This window comes from Myotis myotis, unplaced genomic scaffold (genome assembly GCF_014108235.1).
Source record: "Myotis myotis isolate mMyoMyo1 unplaced genomic scaffold, mMyoMyo1.p scaffold_m19_p_62, whole genome shotgun sequence".
In the NCBI taxonomy this organism is placed as follows: domain Eukaryota; kingdom Metazoa; phylum Chordata; class Mammalia; order Chiroptera; family Vespertilionidae; genus Myotis; species Myotis myotis.
This window is the reverse complement of record NW_023416371.1, coordinates 48,566-63,779: the sequence shown is the minus strand read 5'-3', so window position 1 is coordinate 63,779 and position 15,214 is coordinate 48,566. Positions and strand designations below refer to the sequence as shown.

Genomic DNA, 15,214 nt, shown 5'->3' with positions numbered 1-15,214 from the left:
GAATCCCCTGCGGGGCCCATCCTGGGCAGGAAGGGCGCTCCCCTTGCAGGTGTGGAGAAGACAGAAGTGGGAGCAGGGCCTGGCATCCTGAGGACAGGCTGGGCAGGTTTGGGGAAGAACCCTCCCTACTCTCCCATTCACCCTACAGCCTGGAAGAAACGAAGTGCAATTGGGAGAGACCAGCATGGAAGACAGAAGCCCGCTCAATGTGACAGTTCTGCACCCCGTCCTGGAACAGCCTTTCCACCACCATAACCGGGGCCTCCTGCCCTTGAAAGTGTCCCCTGAACCACAACTGACCAAGGACCAAACACATTCCTCTTCCGGGTAATAGGGACCGAGATAGTGAACATTTTCAGAGAATCTTCAAGTGACAAACTACCACAGCCACATCCTGTGCAGTCCACCCTTCCCTCGTGCCCTCCTCTCTGGAGACCTCCAGTGAGTTGTCTTTCCTGCAGAGTTTATTCATTGTAAGTGCCCGCTTCCTGAGTGGAGGGAAAGAGGAAAGACATGTTTAGGAAAGATGGGGGAGATGGGTTAAGGGCAAATTCTTGTTGAAAGTGTCATGTTTCAAACTGCCTCAGGGTTCCTCTGAGCAGGAAGGTCTCCCTGGGACTGGGGCAGGGCTCTCATATTGGTCACGTTGGACCCCTCTCCATATCTATGGAGCAGCTCTGTTTTGAACAGTTTGGGTTTGAACTGGGCATACAGTTCAGGTGCTGAAAACACTTGAAAATCTCCCATTTGGCTCAGTGCCGTCTCTGACAATGGAGGAAACTGACTCCTGAAGCAGAGCTAGTGGACTGAGGTCCCAGGGAGCCTTAGTCACCCCGCCCACCAGCCCAGTTCCTGTCCCCATGGTTGGCTGCCTCCCAGGAGGTGAGGGGACACTGGGAGACATTTGGGTGACAACACCTCCCCATGCCTCCTCTGATGGGAGAGGCCTACGCACCTGGAAACTTTCCCCCATGTTTTCTTCAATCGATGGACAGCCACGCTCTGCAGAGCAGCGAGGATGGCGTGCAGGGAGGAGAAGTTTCTTAGGATTCTGCACTCCTGGGGAAGGGGACACATGGGCTGTGAGGTAGGAGCTGCAGCTGGTGCTTCAATCCCCCTCGAATGAAACCCTCCCCTGGTGGGACAGATGCTCAGGGTGGGCACGTTTAGCAGCCAAAGACAAACTCTCAGAGCGAGGAGGATCCCAGCTCAAGCCAAGGAAGGAGCCAGGTAGGAAGTGAGCCTCCCAACACCAACACCTGGGCTACAAGGTCCGCGTGCCCCTGGTAGAGAGGACATGGAGGCTGTGCTGGGGCTCAGACCTCTGGCCTCAGTCCTGAGAGCTGACCAAGCAGCAGAGGCATTTTTCAAGGCTCCGCATAGGGATGCTGGGCCTCCCCCAACAGGCCTTGGCCACCTTCATCCAGTGCTCCACCACTTTGGCCCTGTCCTGGGCCATCATGCTTGGGTCCCCAAGGCAGGTGGTGATCACACAGGTGGCCACACGATTGAACTGTCTGACGGTAGCACTGACAGTGGAGGCCACGTGCTCCTTGCCAGGCTTCCTCCTCTGGGACCAGACAGAGCCCAGGCACTGGTGGGGCAGCACCTTCTTGAATAGCTCCTGGGGAGAACGGGGAATGTCATCAGCCCTGCCACACCGCATCTCAGGGTCCCCAGTCCCCTGAAGGGTTCACTAGACAAGACTGAAGCTCAGGAAGCTGAGGATGTGCCTGAGCCTTGGAGTCCATGGGATTCACTCTCTGTCCACCGAGGGCACCCAGCACTGGATGACCAAGGACCCAAGACTGGTGGGGAAGGGACAGGAGCATCTGCCTCCAGCCCATCCTCACTTACTCCAAGCTCCAGGAAGTGGCTCAATTCTGCTCACCCTAAGGGGGCATCTTCCAGCATCTGACACCCCTCTGGTCCAAATCCCCATTCAGTGCACATTCCCCTGTGGCAGCTACAACCACAGCTGTTTGTCTCCCTTATGGTTAAACACACATCAGGGGCCTAATAAGTGCTGAGGCCGCTGAGCCTCATAGGCACATGGATGGACAACCCATGGATCTGGCTGCACGCAGTGAGTTCCCCTCCCACAAACCAGGCCAGGCCCCACCCAGCATTCTGTCTAGTCTCCCTCATTCAATCTGCACAGCCACTCTGTGCAGCAGCGCCTGGGGTGCCCACCTCCACTGTCCACAGGTGGACAGCAAAGGCTGGGGGTTGAGAAATTTGCCCAGGACCCATGGGTGGTAAAGTGGTGGAGCTGAGATTTGCATCAAGATCATAGGAGTTGGGATCAGGGAAGGCAGGTCGGAGCGGCCAAGGGCAGAGGGAAGGCCTGTCCCACCCACCCTGAGAGCCCCAGACTCACCGCATCCATTGCTGTCAGTTGCTCGGCCACCAGTCTTGGAGGGAAGGTCAGGATGTTAACCTTCTCCTCCCTTATAAGGTGCTTAGGGGTCCCAGCCCTGGGGTAGTCAGTTGTTGGGGGTGGAGCTGGCTCTGTTGTTGGGATTCGGATCAGAGTTGGTGGTCCAGATGGCTCCAGCACCACCACAGCTGGACCAGGCTTTAGCCCAGGAGCAGGCCCTTCCTCCGGCTCTGGAGTGCGCTTGAGCTCTGGAGGTGGTTCTGGAGCAGGTTAAAGAGGCGGGTTCTCACACATGCCTCACTCTCCCGTGCATTTCCATAGACAGGAAAGATGCAACTGCCTTTTAGGGAATTCTGGCCCCTGAAACACCCCTGCCCCCTGCCCCACTCCCCTAATCATCTTCCCCGACTGCAGTCCCCTCACCTTCCCACTGTGCCTCAGTGGGCTCTAGATGCGCCAGCTCCACCCAAAGACTTCTGACGAGGCCCACCGGGTGTGGGGCAGGGCGACTGTGCAGCACCAAGGCCTGCTTCAGGCTGAACCAGGGAGAAAGGAGGGGCTGGCCCAAATATTGTGCCTGGTCCGGCCAGGTATCCATCACAGAAGCGGTGGCCCTGGGGAGAGGCAGGTGGGCAGCAGAGTCTGAGTCCTGGTCTTCCACTCTGCCCTACCATGGCACCCTTGTTTGGGACTGAGCCTCTGTGCAGGCCCCTCCCCTTCCAGCGCACAGCCCCATGCCAACCCCGGCCCCTGTGTGGCTGTCCCGGTGGTAGCAGGTGTGGGATCCATCAGGTTCAACACGGAGTCTGTGTGAGATTCTTCTTCCCACTGGCAGCTCTCCTGAAGGTCCCGTGCACTGGCCACCCCCACCCTCCAGGCCCTGGGCATCTGGGCTGAGGACTGAGACAGACTTGTGAGCAGCCTGCTCACCAGAATCCTGTTCTGCACCTGGCCACGGTGGTCAGGGGAGATGGATGTGGAGAGGGGCAGGCAGAGCGGGGTGGGTCTGTGGCGGGGAGGGGACTCTGAGGGACAACTCAGCCCAGCGTCCCCTCTGGGTCTACAAGGCCCGGGACCCCACCCACTGTCCTCTTTGACTCATGTCTCCTTGCAGGGGAGCCACCAGAGCTCAGCCCTCCCTTGGGAATCAGAAGATGTGTAAGATCAGGGTTCTGCCAGGCCCTGCCCAACCTAAGCCCCCACTCTGCTAACACAGGAGACCCACCTTCTGCACCCACAGACCACTCAGTTTGCTAATTGCTCCTGCGGTGTGTCTCCCCGGTCATTATGAGGAGGTGTCCCTCCAGCAAACACCTTGATGGCATCAGCTCTGATGGACAGGAACTGTGAATGATGGACAGTGTGACGACTGTCTGACTCACTGACTAGAACTGAGGCCAGAGATCGTGTCTGCTTCGTTCCTTGAGTCAGGCTAAGTGTCTCCAAAAGTGCCTGCCTGTAGTAGGAGCTGAATGCACATTGTCAAGTGCATCTGAGTGGGCCTGGGGCCCTGCTCTCCCCTGCCATCCCCCATGTGGCTCCACCAAGGACCAGGACAAGGTCAGCGAGGTGACATCTCTCACTGCTTGACAGGTTGTTCCCCATGTGCTTTTCCACACTCAGATGCCACAGGCCGCTGATGGGAGAGTCAGGGGACTTTCCATGGGACCGAGAGACATAACTGACAGGAACAACCATAGATGGTCCAGCAGCCCTTTCTGCAGAGTTGGCAGCAGATAGGCCCTGCCATGGCTTGTCCCCATAGCCGTACGTAACAGAACACTATGAGGTGGATCATGTACCACCCACTTTTCAGAGGAGCATTCTGAGCCTCAGACCGATGTGATGACATTGTGAAGACACACAGCTAGGAGCGGGCAGACTCCCCACTCTACTGAAGAGGGGACCCGTGCTCACCTAGTTAACAGCTCGTCCAGGAACCTTTGGGCTCTGGAGAAGGCCGGGTGGGTGGGCATCAGGGTGCAGATGTGGGGGATATTGCCAGTCAGGAAAGCTGGTACCAGGGATGCTGCCACCTTCTTCAATGTGCCTTTCTGCAGGGCTCGCATCCTGTGGGCCTCACACAGTGTCAGAGTGAACTCAGCTGCACACTGAGGGGGCAAGGAGGGACATCCAGTCAGCGGCATCACCGTGATTCCCAGGCGGATGGAGGTCTGGAGCTCACACAGGAGTCCCAGCCCCTCAGGGACGTGGCAAGAGGAGGGACAGGAGTGTCCAGGCTGAATGAGGTTCTAGGTTTTCAAAGTTCCACTTTAGTTCAGCAGGTGGGGGATGTTCATACAATTGTTACCTTCAGGGCATGTTTTTTGTTTGTGTGTTTTAGCTGAGAAACAACAAACTTGCATGTATTAATGGTTTCTATGATGAGCATTGTCCCCGTGAGTCCTCAAGAAACATCCCCATTATAGAGATGAGAACACAGAGGCTTAGGGATGTCACATGCCTTCTCAAGGTCCTGCACGTCAGAACTGTGAACTGTCCTGCATGACATTCTCTCACAGCTACCTGAAACTTATCTGCTCCCGAAATGGATGGAAAGGGTGTGGGAACCTTGCCCATCCCTGTGTGGGGACAGTGTACATGGCAGACATGGCCTATGAAAACCATGCCTTCAAAAAAGACACTCTCATTTCATCCCTTTACATTAAAGGGCATTTTAAGACCCTCAGTGTTGTGATCCCAGATTCTGCAAAGAGGCAAATGCCTGCAGACTCCAGACTGGAGAAATGTGATCAACAGGCAGGAATATTAGCAGAGGACTCGAGAGGGAGCAAATCCATGTGGTGAGTGTAAAGTCACAGGTGACTCAGTGTCCCTGTGAGGCAATTGCCAATGAAGGAACACTGTGGTTGCCTTGAACAGCCTGACATCAGACAGGTGAAAATTTCAATGAGTGAGAAAACCCTGGGCCAGGCTGGGAGCAAGGCAGCAGCCATCATCAGAAACTGCTGTTGGCAACGTCCCTGCCACAGTCCTTTGGATTTGGAATCTGCTTGCAGCCGTTACATTTTACATGTGCTCGTCCTTCCCCCAGCAGTGGGCGTCCATCTCCAGAGGGGGTGGTACATGTTGTGATCTGAATTGTGTCCCCCCAATTCCATGACTTTGGGACCCCTAGAACTTCATTATGTGTCTGCATTTGAGTTTTAGTCTTCAAGCAAGTCATTCAGGTGACGTGAATTCAGTGGTGTGGGTCTTCATCTAATCTGACCAGTGTCCTTAGAAGAGGAGGGGAGGACACGTGGCAGTGCAGAGGGGAGTCCATGTGACACACAGAGAGAAGACAGCCATCTACAAGCTGAGGAGCGACCCCCTCAGGAGATACCAGCCCCGCTGACAGCACCATCTCGCACTTGTAGCCTCCGGAATTGTGAGAAAATGAATGTCTGCTGTTACCACCACCCAGTGTGGTCCTATGTTATGGCAGCCCAAGCAAGCAACCTAACGCAGTCCATTCCGGCACACATCAGTGTTCCGGGCAGCACTGCTGACATGGCAGCTGAACTGAATTAGGCCCACGTCCGACAGCACTGGAAGGCTGCTTCACTGGCCAAAGGATCTCCGTTATTGGGCCAGGCCTACAAGGATAGTAGAGCTGAGTGCTCCACAGGATACTGGCAAGGGTAGTTTAAATAATAAAAACAGCGATAGGCAAAAGTGCTCTTGCTCTACCATGAAGTGAAACAATATTATTTCACTCTAATATTTCCACAGATATATGAGGAGCGTCTTTCTACTCTCTCATGTAACTGGCGGGAAGAGTGGAGGCCCGGATCCCTCTGTCATGGGGCTGAGTCACCCTTAGGGGCCATGGGAGGGCCTCTTAGGGTCCCCAGATTTGAGTCTGGGTTCTGGGCACTGCCAGGTTGTCTCGAGTTTGTGGGTGTAGAGACCCTCAAGGCCAGTTCTCACCTGAGTCCGGCCCTGGATGGTGTCTGTGGCCTGATGCACCTTCCCCGGGTCGAGGGAGGTCAAGTAGTTGAACCCATTGACCAGCCCTTCAGTGATGTCCCGGTTGGAGCTCTACAAAGACAGAGCCCGCTACCGGGCCAGAAGGCTTCAGGAACCTTCCACCCCAATCTGGGGCTCTACCCCATGGCAGGCATGGCAAACTAAGACAGTCTCTTAGGACACAGTGAGGATGTTCCGGCAGCCCTGCTGAACTAGCAGCAGAGGTGCAGCATGTCACGGTCAACAGCCCTGAGGAAGACTGCATCCTTTATGGGATGATATGGAGGTGAGTAGCCACAGCTACTGGTCCACGGGCCTACGGTGGTTTGCCCTGCTCTGCGAGATGACAAATTGCAGAGAAAAGTATCCAGTACTTTGCCTCCTCCCATCTTTTTGACAAGCCACCCAGTCAAGTGTGGAGGCTTAGAGAAGGTCTGCAAGGACAGTGGAGCTGACTGCTCCACAGGTTACCTGGGGCGAGTAGTTACAACATCAAAATAGCAAAATCCAAATGTGCTCCTGGCCTACTGTGAGATAAAACAACTTATTATAGTCTTTAAAATTCCCACAAATATGTGAGGAGTGTCTTTCCATTCTCTCGTGTAGCTGGTGGGGGGAGTAGAGGTTTAGATTGCTTTGTTATGTGACTATGGACACCCTAGTGGGAAAGCCCTGGGAGGGCCCTGGGGGAGTTTGCAGATTGAAGTCTGGATTCTCAGCCCTCCTTGGTCATGTTGAGGTCCTGGGTGTGGAAACCACCCGGGGCCAGCTCTCACCTCAGACAGATACTGGATGGTGTCGTCAGCCTGCTTCACCTGCACCCTGACCTGGTAGGTAGTGTAGCTGGGCCCATAGGCCACCACCTCCATAATGTCCTCCTTAGAGGTCTGCAAAGACAGAGAGGGTATTGAGCCAGCAGGTGTCAGGAACCTTCCACCACATCTGTGTTCCTGTGTAATGGCAGACCTAGCACACTCATACAGTCTATTAGGACACAGTGAGGTTGTCCAGCAGCCCTGCTGAAGTAGCAAGAACTGATTCACATCAAGGTCTAACAAGAGTGAAAGCCTGAATCACTGAGGAAAACAATGTCCTCAATGGGATGATATGGAGATGGGTAGGGCCACAGCTCCTGACCAGGCCGCATTTCAATGGTTGGCCGTGTTCTATGGGATATGAGGTTTTAGAGAAATATATCCAATACTTTAATCCCTTCCCATTTTTTTTTTTTAATACACAGCACTATTACGTGGGATGATGTGTAAGGTTTGAAGAAAGTCTACAAGGACAGTTGAGCTGGGATTGGTCCACAGGATACTTGGGGCAGGGAGTTCAACATTTGAAATGGTGTGGTCCTCTTTGGATTCCTTTTGTTTGGGGTTCTCAACTTGTAAGTCTATTTCTTTCACCAGGTAAGGGAAGTTTTCTGTCATTATTTCTTCAAATACGTTTTCAGTATCTTGTTCTCTCTCTTCTTCTGGCACCCCTATAATTCAGATGTTGGTGCGCTTGAAGTTGTCCCAGAGACTCCTTACACTATCTTCATATTTTTGGATTCTTTTTGCTTTTCTGGCTGGGTATTTTTTGCTTCTTCGTATTTCAAATCTTTGACTTGATTCTTGCGATCCTCTTGTCTGCTGTTGGATCTCTGTATATTATTCTTTATTTCAGTCAGTGTATGCTTAATTTCTAGTTGGTCTTTTTTTATATCCTCCAGGGTCTCACTAAATTTATTGGCGGTTTCTAGAAAATTCTTGAAAAACCTTATAAACGTGGTTTTGAACTCTATATCCAGTCATTTGCTTTCCTCCATTTCTGTCATTTGTGACCTGTTTCTTTGTCTCCGCATTTTTTATGCTCCCCTGTGTTGGTAGAGTGGCTTGTGTGCTAGGTGTCCTATAGGGCCCAGTGGCTCAGCCTCTCCAATTACCTGAGGTGGACACTCTTGGTGCACCCCTTTGTGGGCTTTGTGCACAGTCTTGTAGTTAAGCCTTGATTGCTATAGTTATCACTGGGAGGAATTGACCTCCAGGCCAATTGGCTGTGAGAATCAGCTGTGTCTACGGTGGGAGAACTTCTTTGCTGAAGATACCCTTATGGGGCAAGACTTGCTTCAGTGGGGCTTTGGTACTGAGTCTGCCCCCTCAGTGTGTCCCTTATGGATCTGAGGAGTTGTAATCTGGATGGTCCCACTCTGACCACTGGGTACACTGGCTCTTGTATCTAAGGAGGTGCTAATTTAGCCTCTGCCTGAGGCTACCCAGCAGGAGCTATGAAGAGATCTGCAGATTCCCCTTCCTTGTTTGGGGTTTGGAGGTGCCCAAATGAGGTCCAGCTGTGAAGCAATGCAAGCTGCTGTGGGGCCTTGGGCCTTCTCTTGGAAGTTCTGGGTCTGTCTGGCCCAGCTGCAGTTTGTTAGGTAATTTTCAGATTGCAAAGGACCATGGCATTCATATGCAAAAGCCTCTGCACACCGCTTGGGTGGGGCGGGGTCTCAGGGAAACAACAGGCAGAGCAAGCAGCTATGACTGATCCTCAGCCCTGCCCTAAGGGGACACTGATTACCTCAGTGTCCCGGTAATCACTGCAAGCACCTTTGAGAGAAAGCCACCCTCGAGTTCCGAGTTCTGCCCACTGCCAGACAGTCCAGTTTCTCTCTGTATGAGTTTGGGTCCCCAGAGACTCACCCGGAACTGGAGTTCAGAGCAGTCGGGGGCTTGTGACTCCCTCCCGATTCAAAAAGACAGCCGCATCCTCAGTTGCCAGCCCTTGCTGCGTGTGCCTCTGTACCTCTGCACTTCCGCACCTCCTCTGAGTCTCAGTGTGCTTTTCTCTTCCCTTCTAGTTGTAGAATTTCCACTCAGCCAGCCTTCCTGTGGTTCTGGATGATGTCCGTTTTGTCTTTTGGTTGTATTTTTGAATTTGTTGTGGGAGGCAGCAATTTCCCATGTTTACCTATGCCGCCATCTTGGTTTCTCTTATATTCACTTTTAAAGAAAAGACAACTCCAATAGTTGCTGGAAGACAAAGTTAATACCAGTATGAGACTAGGCCACCCTTACACAGTAAGATGAAAAGAAATGTAAATGAGTAAGTTGGAATATAAACCAAATGAAATAACTTGTTTTTTGCTTTGTTCCCTTATAGGTACTGTAGATGCTTTGTAGTTGGTAAGGGCTACATTCCAGGCAGAGTGGGTTTGTTGTAAAGATGGGTCCCAATCCCAAATGCCTGGCGAGTGTTGCTCAGTGGTTGACTGTTGACCTATAAACCAGGAGGTCATGGTTTGATTCCCAGTCAGGGCACATGCCCAGGTTAGAGGCTCATCCCCAGTACGGGTGTGCAGGAGCAGCCGATCAATGATTCTCTCTCATTATTGATGTTTCTATCTCTCTCCCTCTCCCTCCCTCTCTGAAATAAAAAAATACACATTTAAAAAAAATCATACAGAAGTCTTTAAGCAGGTAAGGCAGTTAGCAATTGTATGGCTTATGTTTAAAAGTGCACATGTAAATGCTTTTCCACCCATTAGCCTGAGATCCTCACAGCCCTGCTCTAAGGCACACAGATATGATAAACAAAGCTCAGAAAGCTAAGTGACCCCAGGCTTCAGCGTCCTGCCTCTAAAATAAGGACAGCACCGGACTTGAAAATGCTTCTCCACCTACCCTAAAGCCCACAAGCCTAGGACCCAGCCAAGAGGACACTGAGAATGAGGATACGGCTAACAGGTAGTGTGCATCAAGCGGGAAGCTAAACAGTTTACAGGCATTGCCTCATTCGATCCTCAGAACCACCCTCCCTCCAGATGGAGAAAGTGAGATTCTAAAAGGTGAGCACAGCCCGTCAATGGTAATAACCATGCGGAGGCAGAGTGGAGGACCCCACAGCGGCCTCTTCCCATCACAGTGCTTGTCCCCTTGACCTTGGCCTGTCCATTCACTTAGAGTTTTAGTTATGCCACAGACAGCTCATAGCATTTAGCTTAAGTCTTAGACATCCAAGTGATAACTATAAAAACCACCAAAAATGAGCTACAGCTGAGGCTACTTTAAATATTATGTTATATATTAATGTATTATATAAATTAAATCATATTCATAACACCTAAGCTATAAAAAGGGAAATCAGTCTTGGGGCAATCCAAAGTCTTTCTATTATGCAGGGAGAGAGTAAAGACACTGATTAAGTTCAGATTTAGTTAAGGCCCTTCTATAAGTCTTTGACTATTAAATAAGTCTGTTTATGTACAGAAAACCTGACAGCTCCCCTTTCTCTTACCTCACCCCTCACTGTTCTCCGTCCTTACCAGGTCACTCTTCTCTAAAACAAGTTAATGAATGACCTGGGGAGGCTTCTAGGTGCTAAAGAACTTCCTGTACACCAGGGTACAGCCCACCCTACTCTGGCACTGTGGGCTCCTCAGGCTAAAGGCTCACTCCCAGCCCCTGCAAATCCCTGCCCACGCACAGAGAACTTCATTCTCATTCAGGGAGTACCAGTAGGAAGGAGATCTAGATATACAACAGTAGAAAAACCTATAAGGTTCTCTACAATAATCAACCTAGTCCCTCATTCTGAAATAAAAATGGAAAACCCAAGCACCACTGGACGTAATAAAGAAAACCAGCAATATGGTGAACCTCATTCAGCACAGCCAGGGGTGAACCTGAGGAGGGGCAGTGAAGGATTAAAGAAGACAGACAAGAGAATACAGTTGGAGCTAGGTAGGTTCACTTGTGCCTGGATGAGGACATAGTGACCCAGCCTGCAAGCCAAAGCTTTATTTTATAGTCAGAGCACACAAAGCAAAACAAGGGAAGTGGTCAACATGTTTACAATGTTCTTGCGAGTTTCACCTTGTTTTGGCAGCACTTGCTGTACCTCCCACAGCCCATTAGCTATTTAGGAACAAGGAACATTTCATAGAAAGTTAAAAGAGAAAGTCTTTTAACTTAAAAGAATCTCCCAGGTGCAAACAAAAACTACTAGGGGAGATGAGACCAACAGAGTAGGGTATAGCCAGGAGGCTCAGTTCCTGACTCAAAGGTGTTTCAGGGAGAAGCAGAGGCGCAGAATAAAAAATGTAATTTAGTAACATTAGTAAATGAAAACTTCCCCGAGCTCATGATAGGCCCGAGTTTTCAAACTGAAAAGAAGCACTGAATGTTGAGCAAGATAAAAATGACAAAGACATCGTGATAAAATTTCAAAACTCCCAGGTTGAGGAGCAAAGCCCCAACAGGTTAGTTAGAAAGGAATGGCCATCACTTAGCATCACTGGGTGCAAGGAAGCCTGACCATGTCTTCGAAGGTTTCAGTAGAAATTATTTTTACTCTATATCCCTCCAGCCAATTATTAATCACACATATGGGCTAAAGTACATTTTCAGACCTGCAAGTCTCAATGTGAATTTTTAAAATGACTGTATAGGCCCTATACTATAGGGCAGTGGTCAGCAAACTCATTAGTCAACAGAGCCAAATATCAACAGTACAACGATTGAAATTTCTTTTGAGAGCCAAATTTTTTAAACTTAAACTATATAGGTAGGCACATTGTTATTAACTTAATTAGGGTACTCCTAAGGCTTAGGAAGAGCCACACTCAAGGGACCAAAGAGCCGAATGTGGCTCGAGAGCCGCAGTTTGCCGACAACAGCTATAGGGGATCTTTTGATACACAGAGAAGACTATTTTATGGTTACTTGGGTTTAAAACTAATTATTTTATTAAAATAAAATTTAAAGACCTAGTTTCCCCTGGGGCTTAAAATTCAGCCTATAAATCTTACTCTATTTTAAATTCTAGCAAAACAAATACAATCACCTTCACATTCTTTCATTATTGTTTAATTTAACTTGACCTAAATTCTTTAAACAATCACTCCAACTAATAAATGTAGCTAATTAAGTTCCCTTAGATATTTTAAAATTCATATAAATTTAATTTTGCTTTTATGCACTTTGGATGCTGGACTTAAGTAAAATTTCTTTTTTAAGAATAATTCTTGTTGCCAAACCGGTTTGGCTCAGTGGATAGAGCGTCGGCCTGCGGACTGAAGGGTCCCAGGTTCCATTCCGGTCAAGGGCATGTGCATTGGTTGCGGGCACATCCCCAGTGGGAGGTGTGCAGGAGGCAGCTGGTCAATGTTTCTCTCTCATCAATGTTTCTAACTCTCTATCCCTCTCTCTTCCTCTCTGTAAAAAATCAATAAAATATATTAAAAAAAAGAATAATTCTTTATTGTTGAAAATATAACATGTCCCCTTTCTGCCCCCCCTCCCCCCCCCTTTCTCCTCCAGCCTGTCCCTGTCCCTCCACCCCAGGCCCTCACCACCCCATTGTCTGTGTCCATGGGCCATGCATATATGCATAAGGTAGAAGTTCTTCAAAAGATTATCATTTAAGCTAGTAGAAGGAACCTCACATTCTTTTGAATGTTATAAACTCTTTAAATACCCCAAACACACAGATTATCTTTATTGTTGACACTATTGCAGATGTCCCCCAAGATCCTCCCCTTTGCCTCCCTCCACCGAAAACCCACCCCTCTGGAAATTATCTTAATAATGTCCTAAACTTAATTCAAACTTATTACTATTCTAATATGATTTAGCTCATCATGACTATATAATTTTACAGTCTATTTAATTTTAAACTCTCCAAGGGATTTTTTAAAAATCAAAACAAAACAAAACCTCTTATCCACCAAGAGAACAGTTTTCCCACCTTAAGGAAATTGGAATTGTTAATAGACGGAGATTTCTGACCAGGTCACAGACCTGGGCCTACACAGGCCAAGGACCTCCCACAATCCTGCTTCAGCCACCACGTTCACTCAGCAATTTCTACAATTGCTGTCACAACAGCAAGCCCACCACCTTCAGGTTTAGGGTGGTTTCTAGACTAGACCCAAGTGGGGCCACCATGTAATTCCTCCACTGGATTCTATGGACCAAAGCCTGCTTCTGCGTGGCAACTTCAGCAACGTTCTTCCTCTTGCTTCACTGAACCCTGCGTTTCTCAGCAAACTTAGGTATTTTTATTGCCCCTTCAACTCTAATGTCTCATAGCAAAGTAATATTAGAGAAATTAACTAACTGAAAGGTTCGGAGTGGGCTGCGGTCGTGCACCTATGACATGAGGTCCTAATGTATCAAAAAAGATTTATTCTGACCACCTGGGTGCGGGTGGGCTGAGACCTAGAAAGGCATCAGCGAAGAGAGCAGGGAGAGATAGGTTTTTATTAATTTTTGCTGGCTGCAAGCAGCTCTGCTGACATAAGGGTCTGGTCCGTCCTTGGTTCCTCCCATGCCAGGTGTCTTCTAGTTATCTGAGCTATGCTGTGCTCAAGGCTGCAAGCTTTCTGCAAAATATCTGCTAAACGCAATAAGGTTTTCTTTGCCCCATTTTATTCTCCTTAACCCTTTCACTACTCACGGTGAACCTCAATTTTCTCATGGTATATTGTGAAAATTAAGAAAAGTTTTCACAGTGTGGACCACACTGCTTGGTACATACAGAGTACAAAATAAATTAAGTTACCTCTTTTGAACATTTGTTGTTGTTGTTGTTGTTAATCCTCGCCAGAGGATATTTTTCCATTGATCTATTTTTTTGTATTTTTTATAAAGAGTGGAAGAGAGAGGGAAAGACAGAGAGAAACATCGATGTGAGAGAAACACATCCATTGGTTGCCTCCTACACAAGCCCTGACCAGGGCCTGGGCCAGGGAGGAGCCTGCAATCAAGGTACCTGCCCTTGACCGGAATTGAACCCGGAACCCTTTGGTCTGCAGGCCAACACTCCATCCACTGAGCCAAACCAGCTAGGGCCAAACATTTCTAATTCTCAGTTTAATCTTATCATTCCAGTATTTAGACCTGGTAGATATAGGTAATTGCAAGAAAGATTTTAAATACATTTTCAAAAATTTCATTCATTGTTACCATTCAATATTATTTTTCATTATTAGTTTTTTTTTTCAAATTTTAAAGGTAATATGAGATGTGGATATGTTTTAAATTTAACTTCTGATTTGCAGAAAAAAGATGACCTTCCAGAGCTTGGGGAAGTGAATGTATGTTTAAGAATGCAATTACATTTTCCACATAATGGAGTCATCTAACTGTGTATCCAAATGAAGCTAAAGGATTTCCACGTGATTTATCTAAGGGTATTGGAGTTTGTATTATATCAGTGATGGCGAACCTTTTGAGCTCGGCATGTCAGCATTTTGAAAAACCCTAACTTAACTCTGGTGCCGTGTCACATATAGAAATTTTTTGATATTTGCAACCATAGTAAAACAAAGATTTATATTTTTTGATATTTATTTTATATATTTAAATGCCATTTAACAAAGAAAAATCAACCAAAAAAATGAGTTCGTGTGTCACCTCGGACACGTGTGTCATAGGTTCGCCATCACTGTCTTATATCAATTTTCTTATAGTTATTATTTTCTAACAATTTGCTAATTATTTCTGGTCAAACTTCGCTTTGAGTAAATGAAAATCTCTTTTTATGCTGTGCCATATATGGAACAGCAATTAAAAGAAATGGTTGCAGAAAATTCAGCCTTATTTTTTTTCTGAAAGAAAACATTTGAGAAGTAAGGCAAATTAATTATTTTAGTTCTGTTTTAAAGAAATTAAAAATGAGTGAGATCTTTAAAAATATTTTAAGATTTAAAAGAATAAATACATCCTAGCCTATATTTTAATAGCTTCATTTTTTATTAATCTTGGTTTTATTTGTTTTGCTATTTAAAAATAATGGAGTATATATTTGAATTTTCTTTGAGATCTTGTTGAAGGATATGTGGAAGCTAGAGTATAGCAAATTTATGAATCACTT

The 15,214-nt window shown here is 48.0% G+C and overlaps 1 protein-coding gene across 1 annotated transcript; it reads right to left on the bottom strand.

The window, feature by feature from the left end:
• Nucleotides 1-306: 306 nt before the first annotated feature.
• LOC118659632 (ral guanine nucleotide dissociation stimulator-like) lies at nt 307-4,847 on the bottom strand. The gene is made up of 5 exons (XM_036315875.1): nt 4,298-4,847; nt 2,804-2,994; nt 2,381-2,640; nt 956-1,059; nt 307-488 (listed from the first exon to the last, which is right to left on the bottom strand). Exons 1-5 carry the CDS (start codon nt 4,525-4,527, stop codon nt 356-358), a joined length of 918 nt encoding a protein of 305 aa, XP_036171768.1. The 5' UTR covers nt 4,528-4,847; the 3' UTR covers nt 307-355.
• Between the last annotated feature and the right edge of the window lie 10,367 nt (nt 4,848-15,214).

What these genes read in the sequence shown, in the direction of transcription:
- LOC118659632 (XM_036315875.1), bottom strand. Translation starts at nt 4,527, where the DNA reads ATGCCGCTGACTGGATGTCCCTCCTTGCCCCCTCAGTGTGCAGCTGAG. An exon ending in CTGGACGAGCTGTTAACTAG is followed by an intron (nt 2,995 to 4,297) that starts GTGAGCACGGGT and finishes GCCTCTCCCCAG; the next exon opens with GGCCACCGCTTCTGTGATGG. An exon ending in CACTGAGGCACAGTGGGAAG is followed by an intron (nt 2,641 to 2,803) that starts GTGAGGGGACTG and finishes AACCTGCTCCAG; the next exon opens with AACCACCTCCAGAGCTCAAG.